At 35.1% G+C, this 20,626-nt stretch overlaps 1 protein-coding gene across 15 annotated transcripts in view; it reads left to right on the top strand.

Moving 5' to 3' along the window:
• Dlg2 (discs large MAGUK scaffold protein 2) overlaps window positions 1–20,626 on the top strand; it is a 2,079,243-nt gene that overhangs the window by 1,304,028 nt on the left and 754,589 nt on the right. For 3 of the 15 annotated variants that reach the window (XM_047516992.1, XM_047516990.1, XM_047516987.1), the window contains exon 1: window positions 7,443–7,564. The exons of the other annotated variants lie outside the window; for them this stretch is intronic. In XM_047516992.1, the coding sequence (XP_047372948.1) occupies window positions 7,460–7,564 (105 nt within the window). In that variant the 5' untranslated portion in view covers window positions 7,443–7,459. Of the gene's footprint in view, window positions 1–7,442; window positions 7,565–20,626 lie in introns of those variants that run through there. 15 annotated transcript variants of the gene reach the window in all.

Here is a 20,626-nt window from a genome sequence, read left to right as displayed (position 1 = left end):
TCTAGAGTTCAACAAAACTGTGTTCAAAAAGACTGATATTCTGGCTGCGTCAGCAGCTTCTGTTGGGTCACTTACTTTCTCTCCCTTATGGTACTGAGCTTATGATTCCAAAGTCTCTGCAGAGTATATATATTAGCACTTGAATGCAACAACTGGCATCTCTTAAACATGTTCGTTTGAGGCCTGACTGACTGAATGTGTAACACAAATTGGTATTGTATGAATTTTGCTATAATTCAGGTCTTATCATGACCTCTGTAAAACTACTACAACTACTACATATCATAGCCCTTCATTTGCCCATTTTCCCTGATATAGTTATGTGAGTCTTGCCCTTCAAAGAACTGCCTGCCCCCACCCTCTTAAATAGGTGAAAATGGGTCAGATGATAGTTTCATTTTTTTTTTTTTAATAAAAGCCATGGGGCAAATGCACTACAGATTGTTGTAAATACAGAAAATTCTGATAAATATACTAACATGTTTTTGAAATTTTAATTATCTTTCATCTATTCAAGGCAGCATTAATAGCAGTAATATTGAGCAAACTCTGTAATAGTCTATGGCATTCTGGGCACTGTGCTGGGGCTGGTAGTATATTGGCTCCTACTTTCTGAACTTACAGATTAGTTGAGAAATAGGAAATAAATATATTTTTAATTAAGTTGGAAACCACAAAGGAAACACATTCAGGGAGAAAGTACACTAGTTAAGTTCCATGCTTTAGACTGGTATGTATTGGTGGTCAGGAAAGGTGAATCTATAATTACCTAAATAATCATTAACCATTGGTCAAATGTATATTGAACTAAGAACCCAAATACACAAATTTAATCTGAAATATATTATTTCTTATTAAACAAATTAAAATTAAATTGGTTTCATAAACACAAATAGTACTTATTATGTGCCAGGCTCTACTCCAGAGTTTCTCCAATATTAACTCATTTAATTCTCAACAGTCCTATGAAATAAGTACTATGATTATCTCTATTTGACATATAAAAATTGAAGCAAAGAGAAACTAAGGAATTTTTCTAAGGAAACATAGCTAGTAAGTGGTGAAGCAAGTGACTTTCCCCTCTGTGAGCCTGCTCATCTGTAGATTAGGAATGAGAGATCTGCCATGTGGGAAAGTGGTCTTTTAAGCAGCAAATGGTAGATTTTTATTGTTATAATATTATTACCAATTTAATGTCACCATTGTAACAATGTAGGTTCTGAACTTGAAATACTATGGGGAAAACAGAAGTTTTAAGATGGTAGGCCTCAAGCGAGATTGCTATCTTACTAGAGAAAAAGAGAATAACAGAATGTATGACAGAGTACATAATTCCAAGTTACATGCCATAGTTTTGTTAAATTTAAGGCCATATGTATAAGTGCTTAGTGGAGAGGAAAATAGAATTGTTGAGGATAAAAAGATTCATATCCTTGAATCATGGCTCTGGAAGACACCTGAGAGATCATTGAACCTAATGCCTTCATTTTATAAGTAATTAAAGCTTGTCAAAGCAAATGGTTGAACCAAGATCTTATACCTAATTAGAACAAGAACTATAACTAGAAGTGAAGGCCCAGGATTTGAAATCTTGTCCTTTCCTATAATTAAACTTATCTACATATTTTGCTTTTCTTCCTGCTGAAAGATCAGTGCTATCTAATCCTCTAGTCCTTCCCTCCCCCTTTAACAAGAGAGAGAAGTTTCACTATAAGATTATGACTTTAAATGATAAAATCTTGTCACTTAGGATGAAAACTCAGGGGTGTAAGACTTTTTAATGGTTCTTCAAGGAACCATTTCAACCTAATTGAAAAATCACTTCGATTCAGTACAACTTGGTAAGTTTTGACCCATGAAGTTATCTGTTCAGGATCATGACCATATTCATTGCCCCCAAAAGTTTCTTTATTCCCTTTGTAATCCCTCCATTCAACTCCTTTTCTCTACTTACTATGTTCCCAATTCCCAGGCCAGTATGTTTTTCCTTTCTATCTCTATACATTAGAATTTCATATAAATGGAATCACACAATATATACTCTGTCATCTTTCACTCAGTGTGATTATTTTGAGATTTGTCCATGTTGTTACATATCATTCATTATTATTGCCAAGTAGTATCTTGTGGCATGAATATATTATAAGTTGTTTATTGACTCACCCTCTTGATCTCATATCTAGTTTTTGGTATTAAAAATAAAGCTCCTATAAATACTCATGGAAATTTTTGACTGTACATGTGCTTTCATTTCCCGTGGTAGAATGGCAAAGCAGAGGAAAGTAGCTCAGGACATAGCAACAAGGCAGAGAGAGCTCTGCTCACAAGGGATAAAATATAAACCCCAAAGGCATACCTCCAGTGACCTACCTTCTCAGTCATTCCCTAGCCACCTAGAGTTACCACCCCCGTTAACCCATATCAGTGCATTAATTCATGATTAGGTTTCAACTCACATAATCTAATCATTTCACCTCTGAATGTTCTTCATTGTCTCACACACAAGAATTTTGGGGATACCTCATATCCAAACCAGACAGTGTTTTACCCAATTTTCATTTTCTTTTTCAAAGCTGATTTGACTATTCTTTGTCCTTTCAATTTCCATATTTTAGAGTCAGCTTATCCATTTTTCTAACTGGATTAGTTAATTAAATAACTGTCTGGGATTTTGATTGGGATAGCATTGAATCCATAAATCAATTTTAAGATCATGGCATCATAACAGTATTGCAGGTTTTAAAATTTCTTCTTTGTAGTTTTCAGTATATATGGCTTGCACATCTTTTATAAGTTCATCCCCAAGTATGTCATCTTTTTTTTAAACTAATTGGCAAATAGTATTTTTATATTTATTTCTATTTACTTATTGGTAGTATATAGGATACACTTGATCTTTGTGCTTTAAAGCTATATCCTGCAAGCTTGCTGAATTTGCTTGTAAGTTCTTACTTAGTAGCTTTTAATCAGAATTCATGTGACATTTTGCATAATTTTGTGATTTGAAAATAAAATCATTTTTATTTCTTCCTTTATAATTTTTATTTCTTTTTCTTGCTTGTTGCAATATATAGAACTTCCCAGAAACTGTTGATTATAAGCGGTGAGAAGGGACTTTCTTGTCTTGTCCTAAGAATTGTTTTTTAAATCAGGAATGGATACTGGAGTTGGTGAAATTCTGTTTCTGTACCTGCAAATATGAAAGTGGCTATTTTCTTTCTTTATAAAAAGTTAATATAAAGAATTACTTTGGTTCATTTTAATATGTCAACCAACTTTACGCTTTCAGGATGAATCCTACTTGGTCATGATACATTATCATTTTTATATATTGTTGGATTCAATTTGTTAAAATTTTATTTTGGTTTTGGCTTCAGTATTCATGGGAAAATACTGATGTTTATTTCTTTTAACATCTTCATCTGCTTTGGGATCAAGTATTGTCAGCCTTCAAAAATTATTTGGAAAGTACTTTTTCCTCTTCTGTTCTCTGAAAGAGTTTCCATAAAACTGTTGTTATCTTTTCCTTAACTGTTTGGTAGATTTTATCAGTGAAACCATCCAGGCTTGTAATTTTCTCAGTGGTATGTTTTTAATTTCAAATTCATTATCTTCAATACCATTATATGGTATTGCTATATAGTTTACTTACTTTTTCTTATAAGTTTTGGTAGTTTATTAGCACCAAATGGATTGCAGACCTAAATGTAAAACCTAAATAAAAGTGTCCTAAAGTGGAATTAGTTCACTTCATCGAAGGCATCATATATTTATGGCCAAAACTGTTTATATAAGATTTTCTTATTAGCTTTTTCTTGTCTGTAGGATCTGCAGGAATGTGACTTTCCTCTATCTTGATATTCATTTGTTTCTCCTCTTCTTTCCTTATCAGTCTTGCCATGGGATTATCAATTTTACTATTATCCTCAAAGAACCAGCTTTTGCTTTCATTGATTTTTTTTTCTAATTTTCTGTTCTGATTAGCAATTTTTCTTTAATCTTCACACTTTGGCTTCATTCACTTTTTTTTTTTCTTGGTTGCTTAGGTGGAAACTGAAGTCATTATTTTGAAATCTTATTTTTAAATATAGGTGTATAATGATACATATGTTCTCTTGATTATTGCTCTAAGAGCATCCAACAAAGTTGCTAGGTTATTGTCTGTTTTCATTTAGATCAAAATATATTCTAATTTCATTTTGATTTCTTCTTTGACTAGTGAGTTATTTAGAGTTGTGTTGTTTTATTTCCAACCATTTTGAGAATTTCCAGAGATTGTTCTGTTACTGATTTTTAGCTAAATTTCATTGTGGTCCAAGAATATTATTCCTCTGATATGAATCCTTTTAAATTTATTAAAGTTTTATTTATAGCTATGAATATGTTCTTTCTTGGTAAATGCTACACACACACTTGAAAAGAATGTATTTTGCTGCTGTCGTGTCAAGTATTCTGTGAAGGTACGTTTGCCCAAGTAAATAGTTAATTTTGTAAAAGTCTTCTATATCTTTCCAAATTTTCTGACTGTGTATTTCAAGAAAGGTTCTGATGTCTCCAAATATAATAATGAATTTCTCTACCTCTCTTTTCTGCCTACTCACTCCATAAAAAACAACTCTACATTTTTATCTCAACAAGTCCACTGGGCTGCTACCAGATTACCCCTCCGATGTGGCCTGGAAGTTTAAGGCTGTAGAATAGAAAATCACAAGACATAGCTTGTTTATTTCCTTTTTCTTAGAGTTGATTGTTCCTTGTTGTCTGATGTCCATTCTTGAAATCTCTTTCATATGCCTCATCCTGTTTTCATGGTTATTTTAGGTGCTGGAACAAATCTCAGCCCTTTACTCCATTTGTTGCCGAAACTGCAATTGCCATAAAGTTATATTTAAACAAATCATCCACAAAAAGTATTTAAATACATACTTGTCTGTATATGGCACTGCCACCATATAATAAATAAGGGTAGGCATCATGGAGCCTGCAATCTAAGTTAAAGCATGACAATATATTTAGATATGATAGACATGAGGCTTAATACCAGGTATTGTGCTAACAGAAAGAATGTTTGTTTGTTTGTTTGTTTGTTTTAAAGATTGGGTAGCATTTAGAAATAGGAAGCTACTAGTTTTTATTCAGGAATAACCTTAACCCCAGTCCAAACCAGAGTATTAAACTGGGCTTTCATTAGTTTACAGACTTTTTACTGGTGCTATGTTCTTTACAAACCAACCATTAATGACCTCTTTCCCACCCTGTGCCTTTAATCTACCTTTCCTTTCCATAGAACTTCCCCTACCTATCTTTCCATGTCCAAATTCTAGCCAACTTCAAGCTCTAGCAAAATTCTAAATCTTCCATAAGTCTACCCTGATTTCCCCATGGATGAAATTTCTTCTATTGCTTGTGATTATTTTATGCTATCTCCTTTATGGCACCTACACTTTTTAATTTGTCTTTTTGTTATTCATGTTCATGTTATCATCCCTTTTATAGACTATAAATTCCTTAAAGGTAGATTCAATATCTGCTATATCCACTTGCCCATAGAAATATCAGAAAGTATACCAAATGTGAGATGCTTCATATGTTTGTCAAATCAGTGAATAAGTATTGAATGCTTGATTCAAAGTGCATTTTTCAGTTTGACTTTTTACACACAGATTGAATTCTCTACTCTTTTTCCAAAAAGTAAGGAAAAAAGGACCAGTTAGGAGATGCACCTTCAATTAATGAATGAAAGAACCTGATGAATGAGAGATGGAAATAGCCACAGGCACAACAGAAGACCTAGAAATTATGGGATTATTTGCTGGAGGAATTCAGAAAGGATTGGATGAAATTTTGGAAAATGACTTAAGAAACAACTTTTATATTCCTCAGAAATTCAGAACATTTACTAGGGAAGGAATATTTTCGGGAAGCTGTGGGCTGGCTGGCCAACAGTGCACCAAGAAGCAGCATGTGGCTAGGGCAGATGGGAGCGTATCAGGGCAGGAATGAAGGCAGAGGAGGAACTGTGGGTGTGAGCTGAACAGAACACCATGAATGAAAAAAGAGAAGGTTGGTTGAATTGATATTGAAAAACAAACTGTGTAATGGCAATAGCCTTATGGTGTATACTCATGAAATATTAAGGAAAAACGATTTCCCTGCAAATCAGCCCAGGTAGAAATTCTGAAAGATCATTTCTACTTCCAATTCCTTCAATTCAAAATTTAAAAGTAGTGAGATAAGGGGACTTTGTTGGTATCAACCTTTGAGACTTTCACAATACAAGGTCATAAGTATGAACTAATCTACCATAGCCAAGGTAAAACTGCACAAAAACTAGGTAACCCTAAATCATGCAGCTTTTCCCAAAATAATACAGCATTTATGCTATTAAACTGTTTCCTACAAATTGTACTTTGTTTTGTACTACTTGAACTTTCTAGGTCAATTAAATACACAAGTTATTCATTATGCTCTTTATTTGCCTCTTATGTATCATAATGGATAAATAAATAGAGTCTTTGATTGTGAAACTATCCCTGAGAGTATGAATTCCTTTGGAACTTCTTCTAAGATGCCTTGCCCCTGCCTCAGCAATCCTATAGAGACTACTGGGGCTGATGGAGCTTCACCTCCATGTGTGGGTTGTTGTTTTCAGTGAAGGGGTATCCACTGAAGTGATTGTGTATTATATATATGAAATCTATCTAGAACAACAACAACAACAAAAAAAAAAACATGACTTTTCCCAGCACATAGGTAACACAAAGTCTTCTAACTATTCTTAAATTCTAAGATAGACAATTTGCTGTATTTTATTTTCATAAACCTTCTCCTAACTAATCTTTGGGGATAGTCTTCCATAAATAACTAGCAGTATAATACAGATAATAATACTCTGTAGGTACTACATCACATTTCTATCATAACAGAAACAGAGGGGAGAATTGGAGATATTAAAAGATACTGTGAGTATGCATGTATTTCTCATACAGCAGACAAGAATGGGCACCTGCCAACATACATATATATATGTGTCTATAACCCATTCCCTTCCATTTTACTACTTTTTATAAGCTACTCAAATTCTACCTCCATGGCTTGCCACCCAAATCTTCTGGTAGAAATATTTTTTCACATCTCTCTCCCTCCTACTCCTTTCCCCCCACACACTTATGGTATGTGCAGTTTCGCCAGACCCGTATGAAGACAGGGGAACACTGATGGGATTACTTTTCACAAGTGTGGGAACGAAAATCCTTCCCAATGAAAACATCTGTCTCTGTTCAAGTCATGCCCAGTTATCCCCCAAAAGAAATGTTCTGATTAACTTTTTTTTAAAGCCTTAAGATAGCAGTTTGTGTAGCAGATCTAATTAAGAAGTTTATGTAACAGATCTGCAGGGTTTTTTTTCCTTCTTCAACTGGGTTCTTTGAGCTCAGTTTGAGTGTTACCAGCTTTCGATATGCAACGGCCAAGTGCTTCCCGGGCTGAGAATTATCAGCTCTTGTGGGACACTATTGCTTCCTTAAAACAATGTGAACAAGCTATGCAACATGCATTCATTCCGGTAAGGAAAATCTCTTTTTATTTTCTTAGGGATTCTTTGATTTTTTTTCTTTTATTCCCCTTGTTTTATCTGTGGAAAAACACATGTATTCTATACATTTAAAGATGCTATGTTCTTGTAGTTCTTGTTCAGGATAAATATATATATATATTTTTGTTTACGTGAAATCTGAATTCTTAGTAAGACCAAACATTGATGAGTGGGAAAGAATTAACAGTGGTCCAAATGCATTCATCCCACTAAAAATAGTAGTTTCTAATAGTAACATATACTAAATAATGGGCATGGTATTACTATTTTCGTATTATTGTTAAAAATAACCGGCAACATGTATTTCCTGGTTGGTTCCTCCAAAACTACTTGGGATTGTTTGATATATAGATCTAGAGTTGATGAATTAGTTTTAAATTTTCTGCTTCCTGCCAATTTGAGTAAAATTTCCTTAAAACCTTTCTTGAAAAGTTTGTTTCTTTACTAAAGTAGTGCTGCAATAAAGATTTGTAAACATTCTGATAGACCGTGTAGATATATAAAAAAGTGAGTTATTAAGTGAATTCATGTTGTGTTCATATTGTAAAACCAATGTTTGTTCTTGTAATTTATCCAACTAGAAGGACCAGGCTGGAAACGTTTGGTAGGCTGAGCTGAGATAAATTAGGACTTGGAAGAACAGTATTAAAATATTTGACTCTTTTAATTTAATATATTTTGACTGATTGAGATAACCAATTAGGAATGAGAGAACAGTCTTAAAAATTAATGATTGCTAAAAGTTATTCTGAACCTCTTCAAGAAAAACATTATTTCTGACATAGAAAATCAAGGGATACGCTTCTGTCAACAGTTGGAATGCATAAATTTTCTTTGAAGTTCAAGTTATTTTCAAGTGTCTCAAATTAGATGTCATCATATTTTTCTCTGCAACTTGGGAATCACATAAATGTTTCAAAAACTGCTATATTTAAAGTTCTTCCGATAGAACCACTATGTTCTAATCTGATCTCCAAGTTGATCTCAACAATTAAAAACATATAACATAATTTTTAAAGGAGTCTTAAAAACCAATGGTTGGAAGCCTCTAAATGATATTGCTATAATGATTCTGTTTTGAACTGGAAGCTGATGTATATAGTTCATTTCTCCTGTCTTTATCAAATTCCTATTTCTTTGTTTTATCAAGGAAAGTATGATATTCCTTGTGAAGCACAAGCATCTGCTCCTTCCTGAGCCTTCCTGGCCAGGCTTAATTACTTTCTCCCTTCTTGGTTTCTTATATGTACCTCTGACTTATCATTTAATAGGTTATTACTCAGTGTTTTATTCTCTGTCTTATCTAATTATCTTATAACTTCTTGGACAAAGGTAAAAAGGAAAGCTGTAGAAAGGAACTAACATTTATTAGTTTTTTTCTTACTTTCCTATCTTGAACTCTTTGATTATAGAGGTTCTTCTATTCCCAGAGCCTGACATGCACAAAAAAGAGAGCTTGGTGAGCATGTAAGAAATGCCTAAATCAACTAACAGGGGTCTCTACTTCCTGGATTTTCAGTTAATTCATGGTACTTTCCATCACCCATTTCACTTTTACTGGCTTCATAGAATTATTTCTATTTAAATCTATATAGATAAAATACTAAGCCCTGGCTAAATCATTGTAGTGAGCTGGTGTGTGGACAGTGATCTGTAAATATGTGGGATAGACCCTTACGAGAAAAGACACCCTAAGAGTCAATTATCCTAGTGCCTCGGCTACTCCTTTTTCCATTCTAGTACCTGTTCCCAGTTCCCCTACTCTACTCATACACACAAACATATCAAAGACATCATTCCAGTTTGACCACTCTAAATGTTTTTCTGAAGATATTGGGAGTTTTTTAATGTCTCAGAACTTCTCTAATATTTCCTTATCTTCATTTTACACACACACACACACACAATTTTGTGAAGACTTCTTAAAGAAAATGTAGCCATTAGTAAAATATGATCACATGAAGATAATAAGTTTGCATTAAGCCTCTATTTATTTCTGAGAGCATATATATTTTGATCTCAGAGAAAATGATTCTATTCCCTACTTTTATGCACTAATAGTACAATGATATATATTTCAAACACTCACATACATATTGATAAATATGCATATAGGTATATATGATATTTTTATTGAATGACACTTTCATTGTTTAGGATGTCTTAATAAATCCTACTGTGTTGGTTCTATCATATTAAGAAATGACATTGTATATGACTCAGTTAATGAAAATGAATAATGTGTAAAAGGAATAGATTTGTACTGATGTAGTTGATCTTAGGACACCTGATCTGAAAAGTACCTGCTCTTCTGGGCATTGATGTGACTGTGGATTCCTAATACCATCATTAGAAAGCTAAGCCACCTAAATAGTCTGGACATCTCTCTCACACATAAACTATAGATCACAAATGGCTTTTCAGTCAGTGCAGTTATGTGAACTAATAACAAACCTGACACATGATCCACAGTCATGATATAATCTTCTCCCAGAGAACCTCCCATACAGATTAAAATTCACATTAATAAGGTTAAACTTAAAGTGTATGGATACCTGGACAATGGTGTCCTTAACAGTCTGCAGAGAAGAAGGAAACCAAACTAGGAAGTCCTTCAAAGTTTTTGAGATTTGATCTCACAAAACAGAGCATGCCCTATGCTGATGAGATGGTAATTAAACCTAGTGTCAAGTAGGTTCATCTGCGGGACCCAAGAACCCAAAGAAGTACACAATAGCAAAACAGATTTTCCCCTCTTTTAGTCTTATGTGTCTGACCAACTTAAGTTTCTGAATGTTTATTGAAATCATGATTTACACAAAACTCTCTCCTGAAAGCCTATAAAGTGGTTTCATCATTTGAGCCTATAGGGCATCCTTCTAGGTAATCAGTATCACTAGGTATCAGGCAAACCAAGGGCTTTGGTACTTTATTCAATGATTAGATAGTCTTGTAAAAACAGTCTCTTAGTTACTGTTTATTTTCATAAAGATTTTTAATGAAGACTTACCTGCATTTTCATTCACTTATTAGTTCATTCAGTTCACTCATGTTATGGAATCCCCTGCTGTGTGTTAGCCTGGAATAGTGATTCCAGGCCTCTTGTGCACCCACAACTAACTACTGTGTGATATCATCACTTGGTAAGATAGGCTGCACTGTCCCTTGACCAATGGTGCCACACTCTTACTGCAATGTGCAAAGTTGATTTTCCTTATGGTGCTAGCTCTCATATTTAAATTTGGTAAAGGTATCCTCACTGGGATTCAGAGATTCTTCAAAGCATTTATTCTGCCCATCTTGTTGCTAGACTCTGGGCTTCTGTTAATCATAGAATAGTTGTGATAGTACTCATTCATCTGTCTCAAAAAAAAATCTTTGGCTCTAGTGTGAGTGTCTTGCAGCTCCCTGAATCCTGAGAGAAATATAAACAACAATAATAATAATCAGGAGGATCCCTCATTGATTTTGTCCCTAAGAATTTTCAAATGAACACACAAATCACTCTAATATCAGATACAAAATATTCTAAGTTCCCATGAATTGCCACAAGACTACATTTCATGGAAGGGTACCTCATCTGGGTTTTGAAAGTTAAAGAGAATTTTGACTTGCAGTGATGATGGAGAAAGAGAACACTTCAAGTTGAGTGTAAATGTAGTCCCTTTTCCATTTCATCCAATCCATTCAACCAATCCTTAGTAAATACTTTCTATGTGCTAGAAACTATGAAATGCCTAGACATACAACAAGAAGCAGAAAAAGTTCAGACTGTGTCCTGGCACATTTACATATTCATTGTCGGAATAATAGATCAACAGTAGATATTTTTCAAAACCATTATAAATAAAACTTTCTTTTCAAACTATTTTATTGTCTTAAAATATAAGTTTAGCCAGGCATGGTAGTTCATGACTGTAATCCCAGTGACATGGAAGATAAGGGAGGAGGATCACAAATTCCACCTCAGCAACTTAGCAAGGCCCAAAGAAACTTAGTGAGACCCTGTCTCTAAATAAAGATGGGGGATGTGGCTCAGTGATTAAGCACCCCTGGGTTCAATCACTGGTGCCAAGAAAAAAAATACAAGTTCAGTTTTCCAGTAAACAGTTATGACATCCTGTGTGCCCTACACTGGACATATAATAGGATATAAAAGTTCTAATATATGCTCTAATGTATTTTACATATGTTTATCTCAATTTTGTTAACAACTCTCTGATATAAGTACTGTCATCTCCATTTTACAAACAAAATTCAAAGAGGAAAAATCCCTCCCATAGTTATGTGGCTAATAAGTGGTATGTCCAAGCCTTGAACCTAGTATCAAACCCAAAGTCTATTTTCTTATCCAGCGCACTACAATAAGAAGAAAACCATTAACAAGATAACTATAGTGCAGTATGATATAAGTTGCAATTAAGGGATGCAAAAATCACAGTAAAGGCAGCAAGGAGGGAATGATCCATCTGCTTCCAACAGAGTGAAAGGATGATCAAGGAAAACTGAAGGAGGGAGAAAAGTCCTCAGTCACTCTGAAAATAGGGATTTGAGTGAATTGAGAAAGGATGAACTAGCCTGTACAAAGCCATTAAGGCATGAAAGAGCAGTATGGAATGAAGGCAGGTTACCAATCTTCCCCAGGTTTTGATCTACATCTATGAGCTTTAAAGAAGCAAGATCAAGAACAAGGAAGACAAAAGGTGGGTCATTCATTTAAGGTCAGGAATACTGCAGGTAAGTCACAAAAAGAACACTGAATAATTTGGGTCCACAGACTAAGGTGCTGGACTCTTGGAAGAAAATCTTGAGTTGGAGAAAAAGATGACTTCCAGACAACTGGCTTCATTACCCTGCTGTGCATAGCCTGGTCCATAGTTTGACAACTGTAGTGCCTAGATCTGAGGATGTCTGTACAGAGAAGCAGAGAAAGCTTGTGCACAAATACAAATACAAATCTCTTTCTAAATGCATTTAGAAAAAGAAAAGGGCATGAGAAACCGGGTGGTTCCAAAGGAAGAAACTGAGGAAAATGAGCCTGAACAGAAGTGGAAATTCTGGACAGTGGCTTCCTGGGTCCATAAAAACTCCTTTTTCACTTTGAGTCCCTCAAGTGGCCTACCCTGCTATGCTTCCTATCCTTTTAGTCTACATGATAAAATTCAAAAATTTTTAAGCTAGTGCAAGTGGTTTAATGTTCCTGCAATTAGAGAACCTTAAGATGGGCCTGTTAACGACTAGTGGTACAGTGATAAGATACAGACCCAAAAGAAAGGGCAGAACAGAGCTACAGAAAGGACAAGCAAATCAGCTGAGTATACTGGTATTCGGTTTTAAGGTTTCATCCTTCAAGATTCAACCCACACTTCCTTCTGCAAACCTTCCTTCATGCCTGGCAACTACATGATAAATGTTCCTCTTTACTTCAACCCACTTTCATTAGTACCCACTAATGAAAACGAGTAGGTAATCTATTTACAAAGTGCTTCAATCTTAATCCTCACAGTGTCAATCAAAAGACCTATTACCATCCTTTCCATTTTAGGGAATCAGTGGGATCAGGTCCCATGTTTAAAACCAAATAGCTTTAAGACCTGCTTTATAGAATCCTGGCCTTCTACTTCTCCTCCCACTTGCCTTTCTCCCTCATACCCACCATGATACTTTACCCCTATTTCTCACGTGTAGTTCTTCAGTTTGTATTATAAACATTCGGCAGACTGCTCTCATTTCCATGTAACACTGTAAACTCCTTACAGGACAGGATCACATGCTTCTGCTCTTTCTGTTTTCTACAGTGCCAAGTACAGTGCCTTAACATGTTTGATAAATGAATCTGTATGGACTTAAGAAGAAAGAACTTGGGCAGTAAAGAGATGATAATGAGTAAATGGTCCTTCTTGTCTCAAATACCTCCTTAAGGTCCTTCTCCCCAGCTCCACCCTCATTTCCATCCAACTCTGCCTTTGGTTCCTGGATGTCTGCTTTGAACCATCAGAAACTTAGGTCAGCTCTAAATAGATTTGTTCAGTGATGACTGTCAGTCCCAGTTCATGGTGTTCCAAGTGTGTTTTGTCCTTTCCGGATTCTAAATATTACTTGACTCATCATCCTCAATCATGTTGGATTCATTTCTCTATTTCATTCCCCTTAACCTCACTTTGCATTTCTGTCTAGTACGACCCCAAATTTAGCCTATTTCCTTCTGAAGAATATGAAAAAGGCTATTAATGGAATTCCTATTAGTGAAGAAATAAAGATGCCACTTAATCTATGGAGACATTCAATTTAAGGGGGAAAAACACTACACTAGAAGCGACCTGGATAATTTCAGCAGCTTGAGACTGCACAGATACCTGGAGATGGCTGGTTAAAAGGAATGGAACTGTCACTTTTGTGTTTGAACAAAAAAAAAAAAAGAGCCTGCTATTTTTTTCCCCTCCCTTGTAGAGTTTGCATTTTCATTGACTGCTGGTCTTATATATATACATTTGGAGTTCACAAGAAATTAAAACTGAGTGTAGGATGCTTTCCTGTATTCCAGGAATGTGCATTATATAATGTTTTTGTTGATTCATCAAAATAGGGTATTGACACAGATATATGTTTTTGTACAATAGAGGAAAATCTATGCTCTGCCATTCCCTTCTCACCTGCCCTAGAAATTGCAAAAATAGGACTCCCAAACTTATTTTCTACAGAACAGGGAAAAAGTTATTCAGAGTTAATAGCAGTCTTCTCCAAAAATAATACACACATCAAACCCTCAAAACCTGTATTGAGTTAATACTAAATATATTTTACTCTTTAGCTTCATTTACATATTTTAATTAGCATGAAGATAGTTAAGAACAATGGACTTTCTCATTTGTATCTTGTGTAGAGACCAAAAGATATTCTATACCATTGTGTTTACTATTGCCTGTTAGTGCTGAAATCTACCTCTAACACTATTTCCTATCTATGTCATATTTACCTTTCTTATTATAATTTTCGAAGCAGTATAAATGAGATTATTTCTCATTACAAAATTGTCAAGTAGGCAGGACAGTTTTTCAGTATCCCCATAGCATATGTGTGAAAATTTAAGTTCAGAAAATGACCAGGATGGTTAGCAAGACAAGCTAGTAAGAGAGAATCTCAGTCTCATCTTCTTTTTTCTGTGAGTGAGAGTTTCTGCTAAAAGAACATGAGTCTAATCCTTGCTCTACCTTGTTATCTTGCCCAAGTTATTCAAATTTTCTGACCCTCAGTTTCATCCTACATAACACTGGATACTATACAAAAGTTCCTAGGGTTGTTTACAGTTTAATGAGATGTAAGTTAAACCCTTAGCACAGTAACAAGTAGTAGTGGTTGTTGTTGTTGTTGTTACTGTTATTATTAAATGTGTCAATTTTTTAATGACTCAAAGGTATACTTTTACAAATTGCATTGTGTGTTCATATGTGATCCCCTGTGCTTCTCAAAGCAGCACACGAAATTGACTAAATAACTATTTATAATCTTCATTTTTATATATAAATAAAAAGTTTCAGAGAGGTTAAATAAGTAAATTAAGATCATTATAGAAATTATAAGCAATCTGAAATTATGGTCAGATGATTAAAAGTATTTTTAAATTTTATTGCCTTTTTATGACATTTAAAATTAAATTAGCATTAAAATCATGGAGAATACAATCTTTATTCATATTTGGGTATAACCTTAGAGGTAAACTATAGAGTGAAGTGGCCTGAACAGATTCCACAAGGCTATAATCTCCTCTGAAAGCTTCTTCTGCTGACTCTCAGTGCAGGGTTAGGAGTTGTTCATCCTATAAAATAAAAGCATAAGATGCAAGAGTTTCTATCAAATTAGTGTGGACAAGGAGGATTCATGGAATGTATGTTTGCAAATACTGAATTCATAAATAAATTACCTCCTTTTTGGTTTCTTTGGGGAAAATTCTTTGTGAAACAAAAGAAATTTCCAGTGTGTATGTGATGTTGCAATTCCAGTGGACAAAGTCGTGTGAGAATACAGAGGACCGGGACTTCAACCCTGGAATCCTTATTGCCCCCAACTTGTGACAGAGAAACTAGACCTCAGAAAACAACCTCCTCTCTGCTTTCTTTCTCCATTCATTTCTTTTGTTCTTCCCCTATCTCTCCTCTATCCACAGGAACAAAGAATATTCTTTCAAATTTACCCTGGTGGAGCACTATGGGGCAAGCTAAATGAAACAAGCAGGACCCTTGCTTTACAAACTGAGAGTAAGAAACCACCATGAAACAGAGAAACCAAAAGTTATGTACTCACTGACATTCTGGGTAGCTAAGACAGCTGTGGGGCTAGGAACTGGTTGGCATTTTAGATGCAGAGATTTGTAGGCGCTTGACTTGTAGAACAAAGAGGTTATTGCTATTTGATGACAATATACAAGCACATCTGCAGATTGTATTTTCAGCACCAACAAATGCCAGCAGTATTTAGCAGACCTCTATATTTCTAGTCCCCATTCACCTCTCCCTTTTGTCTGTTCCGTCTCCATGTTTTTCTTTCTTGAAAATGATTCCAAATAAAATATTAATTTTCAATAAAAAATAGAGTAGGGGTGATAGTGAGACTTTTAGCATTATCAGAATTTTAAATAAGTAGAATTACAATGTTCCATACTCTGTTCCTCTTTCAACCTAGCCCAAAGTGTTATCTTTCACAGACAAATCTTAGAACATCTTGTAGATCCATCAGAGATCAATAGACCCATTATCAATCAATAATGATTACACAATAAACAAACTCATAATTCTTGGTGTCTTTTAATATTTCCTCTTACACACATGAAAGTATTCTCAATATGAAATATTTTAAAGTGTTCTCTGTGACTTCACCAATGTTTCAATCTTCAGAGTATGACAGTGTTAAATTATGGTTAGTAGGGGGAAAATGAAAGCAGGGTAAATTTTTCTTTTCTGGAATTAAGGCTTATAAAACATGGAGAAAAGCAAGGATATAAGAGCTTGGTGATAATTCTGTTTCGTGTTATATCTTTTTGACTATCTAATATAGAAGATAAATTGCTGATTATATGGTCATGAGGCCAGAAGGTTAACTGGCTCATAAGTAAAAATACAGACTATGAACACAAAGCAAGAGGATCATAAATGGATTTTTGAGTTGCCTCATCTAAGGCATGCAAAACCTGATCCTTCAGCTAATTCATTAGAAACCAATTTGTGCCATGATCTTCATCTAATTTAATTTTCATCTTTTATTTCCTTGTGTCTGTCTTGCCATTGTCTCTTTTAACTTTCTGTGTCTGGATGATAAAAGCAAGAAAGTTATTTTCCTGAAGGAAAAGTTGTACAGCATTCCTACCTTCTTTTTCCCCCAACATTTCCCAGTAGGGTGAAATTTACAATGAGTAGAATCAAATTTTGATGAGACATGGACTCTTAGAGGTTACACATTGTACTCTTCATTTCTCAAATGTAGAAATAAATTGGGGGGGTTATTGAATTACCATTTTACCCTGAGTTACTGAACTGGTGGATCAATAGTCTTGGCAGTCTTGTCATCTTTCTACTAGGCATATAATTTAATGACTGAGTGTGGTTACTGGCAGGGAGATCGGTACCTGATTTTTAATAGCCATGAAGGAACTACCTGGGATATCGGGTAGACTCCATTACAAGTAACTTAAAATATTATTTTCATATGATAATAGATGGTTATAGAATGTAATATAAGAGTTGCCTTCATTTTTAAGATAAAACATGAGACTTCAAATAAATTGTCTAGTTTGAAGTTGGTCTTTGGTGATATGCGTTCACATTCATCTGGAAAGTTTGAAAAAAATGCTATAGTTGGCATTTTGATTTTTTCATAATTTTGAGTCCTTGGACCTTATCCATAAATTCCATACTTTCTCTCACCTAGCCATCCTCTTCTGAAATGTACCAGGGAATGGTAACTTAAGACAGATAACACTACAACATATACCTTCCTTTTACCACACAGTCTTGTGATAAGAATATGGATTTGGAATCAACATGAGTGAACTTCAGCTCCACAAATCATTAGTCTAGTGACCTTGGACAAGTTTTGTTAACAGTTCCATGCCTCATTTTTCTCATCTATAAAATGAACTTATTTGAAGTATATGATTCATAGCGTTGTAGTGAGGAATAGAAAAGACTGAGCATAAAGTACCTCTCTGTGGTTAACATGCAATTTCCCCTAACTTACATTCCATAGTTTAGAATGGCATGGTCTATGGTGCTTGACAAGGTCCAGATGCCCCACATGGTCACCACCCAACAGCTAGTCACCAAAAGGAAGCATGCTGTTGCCTCTGTCTACCCATTTCACTAATTCTCAAGTCTCAAGGCTTACTCATGCATCTTCTCTGTTATTGCTGTCCTTTTAGTGCCATTGATCTAAAAATCAACTAACAGTTGGCATTTCATTTGCCAAACATTGTTACAAATATAGGTAGGGATATCTGGTAAAGAAATGAAATGAGACAAGGGGCCTTCTCTCAAAAATGTTACAATTTCATCAAGAAGATATAAATATCACAAATGAACCAATTAGCCATTAGCACCATGTATATTAGGAATGTCAGGGCTTGGTGCTTTTACAGAACTTATTTAACAGGTATAATTCAGTGTGAGCTGAGATGAGGTAGTACAGATAACGAGTGTTTTAAAATTTGGGGGGTGGAATACATAGATTGAGTCCTGAAATGATGAGTGGGAAAGTTTCATGGGGGAGCTAAGACATTAGATTGCCCTAGCAGGATAAATAGTTCAGTCTAGGTTGAAAAGTGTGGGAACTACAACTGATTCAAGATGTGAACAAAGGAAGAAATAAAAGCAAAGACATTGTTTTAGGCATGAAGAGGTGCATGTTGAGAGTAGTAAGACTCCTGTCCCAATGGAAGAAAAGGAGAAGAGGAAAGTAGACCAAATACCAATCATTTATAGATCATTCATTATGTGAAAGACCTGATTCATGTACTACAAAAGAAACAGAAACCCATCTTAGTCTAAAGAACCAGGTATTGACAGCTTGCTCAGAATACTGGTACCTAAATCTGGACAATACAACTGCTAAGATTATAGCTGTTTGGTAGTTTAGCGATCAGAAGCAGATGGTAACCACTTGGATCTTTCCAGGAATAGCACCACATGGAGTGAATCAGTGAATTAAGTAGGTATGGTTATTGTGGCATGGGACACATTGACTAAACCATATCTGAGATTTGCAATAATGACTCCATTTTTCATGGGATCTTCAGAGAATATTTGCATAAAGAAAGCTGTTATTTTTGTAAGAGCTCAGTGTGAATAAGTGGGATTTGATCACCATGGCTTACTGGTAGAAAATCAGAGGGTTTAAGATTAAGAAGCCCTGGATTTGAAACCCAGATTTTCCTTCCTCAAAATGTCTCTCTTTGATAAATTCAACGAATCTCTGAATCTTTGTTTATCTATGGACGAGGGATATCCCACCAATTCCTCTGGGGTTGTGTAAGGAATAAAAAATAAAATTCAAGTGTAAAGCTTACCCTGTGTGCCTGGCACACAGTGCATTCTTGGTCAGTCAATTTTAGTTTCCTTTCTTCTTCCTGTAGAAATTAAATGATCAAATGTACATGGATATCATTTAAAAATTATAAAGCATAGTAATGATGTCCAAAATAATTATCAATTCGGGTTTCAAGGTTGATCTGCAGACCTGGTTTTGGTGAGTTGTTTATTTTTGCTGTGTATACCAAGGGCAAGGCAGAACATGACAGATGTGCAAGATAGAAATCTAAAGAGTCTTCATAACTAACAGCTCAAGTGATTTCAATCTCTTGACCCAAGTGGGACTGATTCTAAAGAAAACTTAGAACACTGTCTTTTGTTTGCTGGCTTCTTCTTTCTGTGCCTCATTCTCCAGACTGTCCTATTTTTCTCTGAACTAGGGAAAAAGAGATGACCAACTCAGTCTGAGGTCTTCAGGATGTCATGCATTTCCTGAAAAATATTAGACTACCTTGTATTCTAGAGGAGGATCAAATAGTGATGGTAACACTTTATTTCATTTTGATTGGATATGAACAGTGGGTTTTCAGGGATAAGTGAGAAAATCTGGATACTTAGGAAATCAATGGAAACAAGAAGCCTATGTTGTACAGTGGTTAAGAGATACCCACTTTGCTGTCAAACAGGTGTCATTCTTGGCCTGTTATTACCAGCTAAACCTTAAGCAATTTGCTGAACATTAATTTCCTTATCTGTAGAGTGAGGATAATATTCTTTTCATTATTAAGAGTTTGGGCAAGCAGAATTGAGTTGAGTTCAAGAAAAAAACCCAAATCTGCTGGTCTTTCTTGCTGTTTTCTAAGCTAGGCTGGTTGTAAGCTATGTAGGGAACCAGTGGTTCATTTTATTAGCACTAGGGAGAGTGACACAGGACTTCAGCTTCCTTCAGAGTGGCTCTCTTGTGACATCCGCCATAGTCGTTACCCTGGGTTAAACCTACCTCACTTCACTGCTCATGCCATTCCTCACCCACTGCTTTTGCCTCAGAGTCCTCATCTGCTGGGTGCTCTATGTTACTTGCAGGTTAAGGGCAAACCTAGAATCATTTGGTGATACTAGTAGTGATAACTTGTAGCTAGTCTGAAGTGTACCTACCCACTTACTCTTGTGGACAGGGAACATGAAAAGAAGAAAATTTAAAGAAGCAAAATATAAACATGGGAATAAGTAAAATAACCTTATATTCATAGAGCTCTCTTTTGCTTCACTTGCATTATTTTTCCACCTAACTTCTTGAGAAATAGGTTAACTGGAAAATAGTATTGTCCCATTTTTTACGTGGGGGTTTGAAAGAGACTAAGGGACCTAGAAACCCTGTGAGAATTAGGGAATTGAATCTGAGTCAGTATGGTGAGAAATTTCTCTTCAGACTATGAAAGAGAAACTCGTAACTTTCCAGGCAAAAAATAGCTGTGTTTTCAGTCTGGTTGCCAGAAAACACTCAGACAAAGAATTC

This window comes from Sciurus carolinensis, chromosome 11, assembly GCF_902686445.1.
Source record: "Sciurus carolinensis chromosome 11, mSciCar1.2, whole genome shotgun sequence".
Classification (NCBI taxonomy): Eukaryota; Metazoa; Chordata; class Mammalia; order Rodentia; family Sciuridae; genus Sciurus; species Sciurus carolinensis.
Note: the sequence above shows the minus strand (reverse complement) of the source record. Positions and strands in the feature narration are given on the sequence as shown.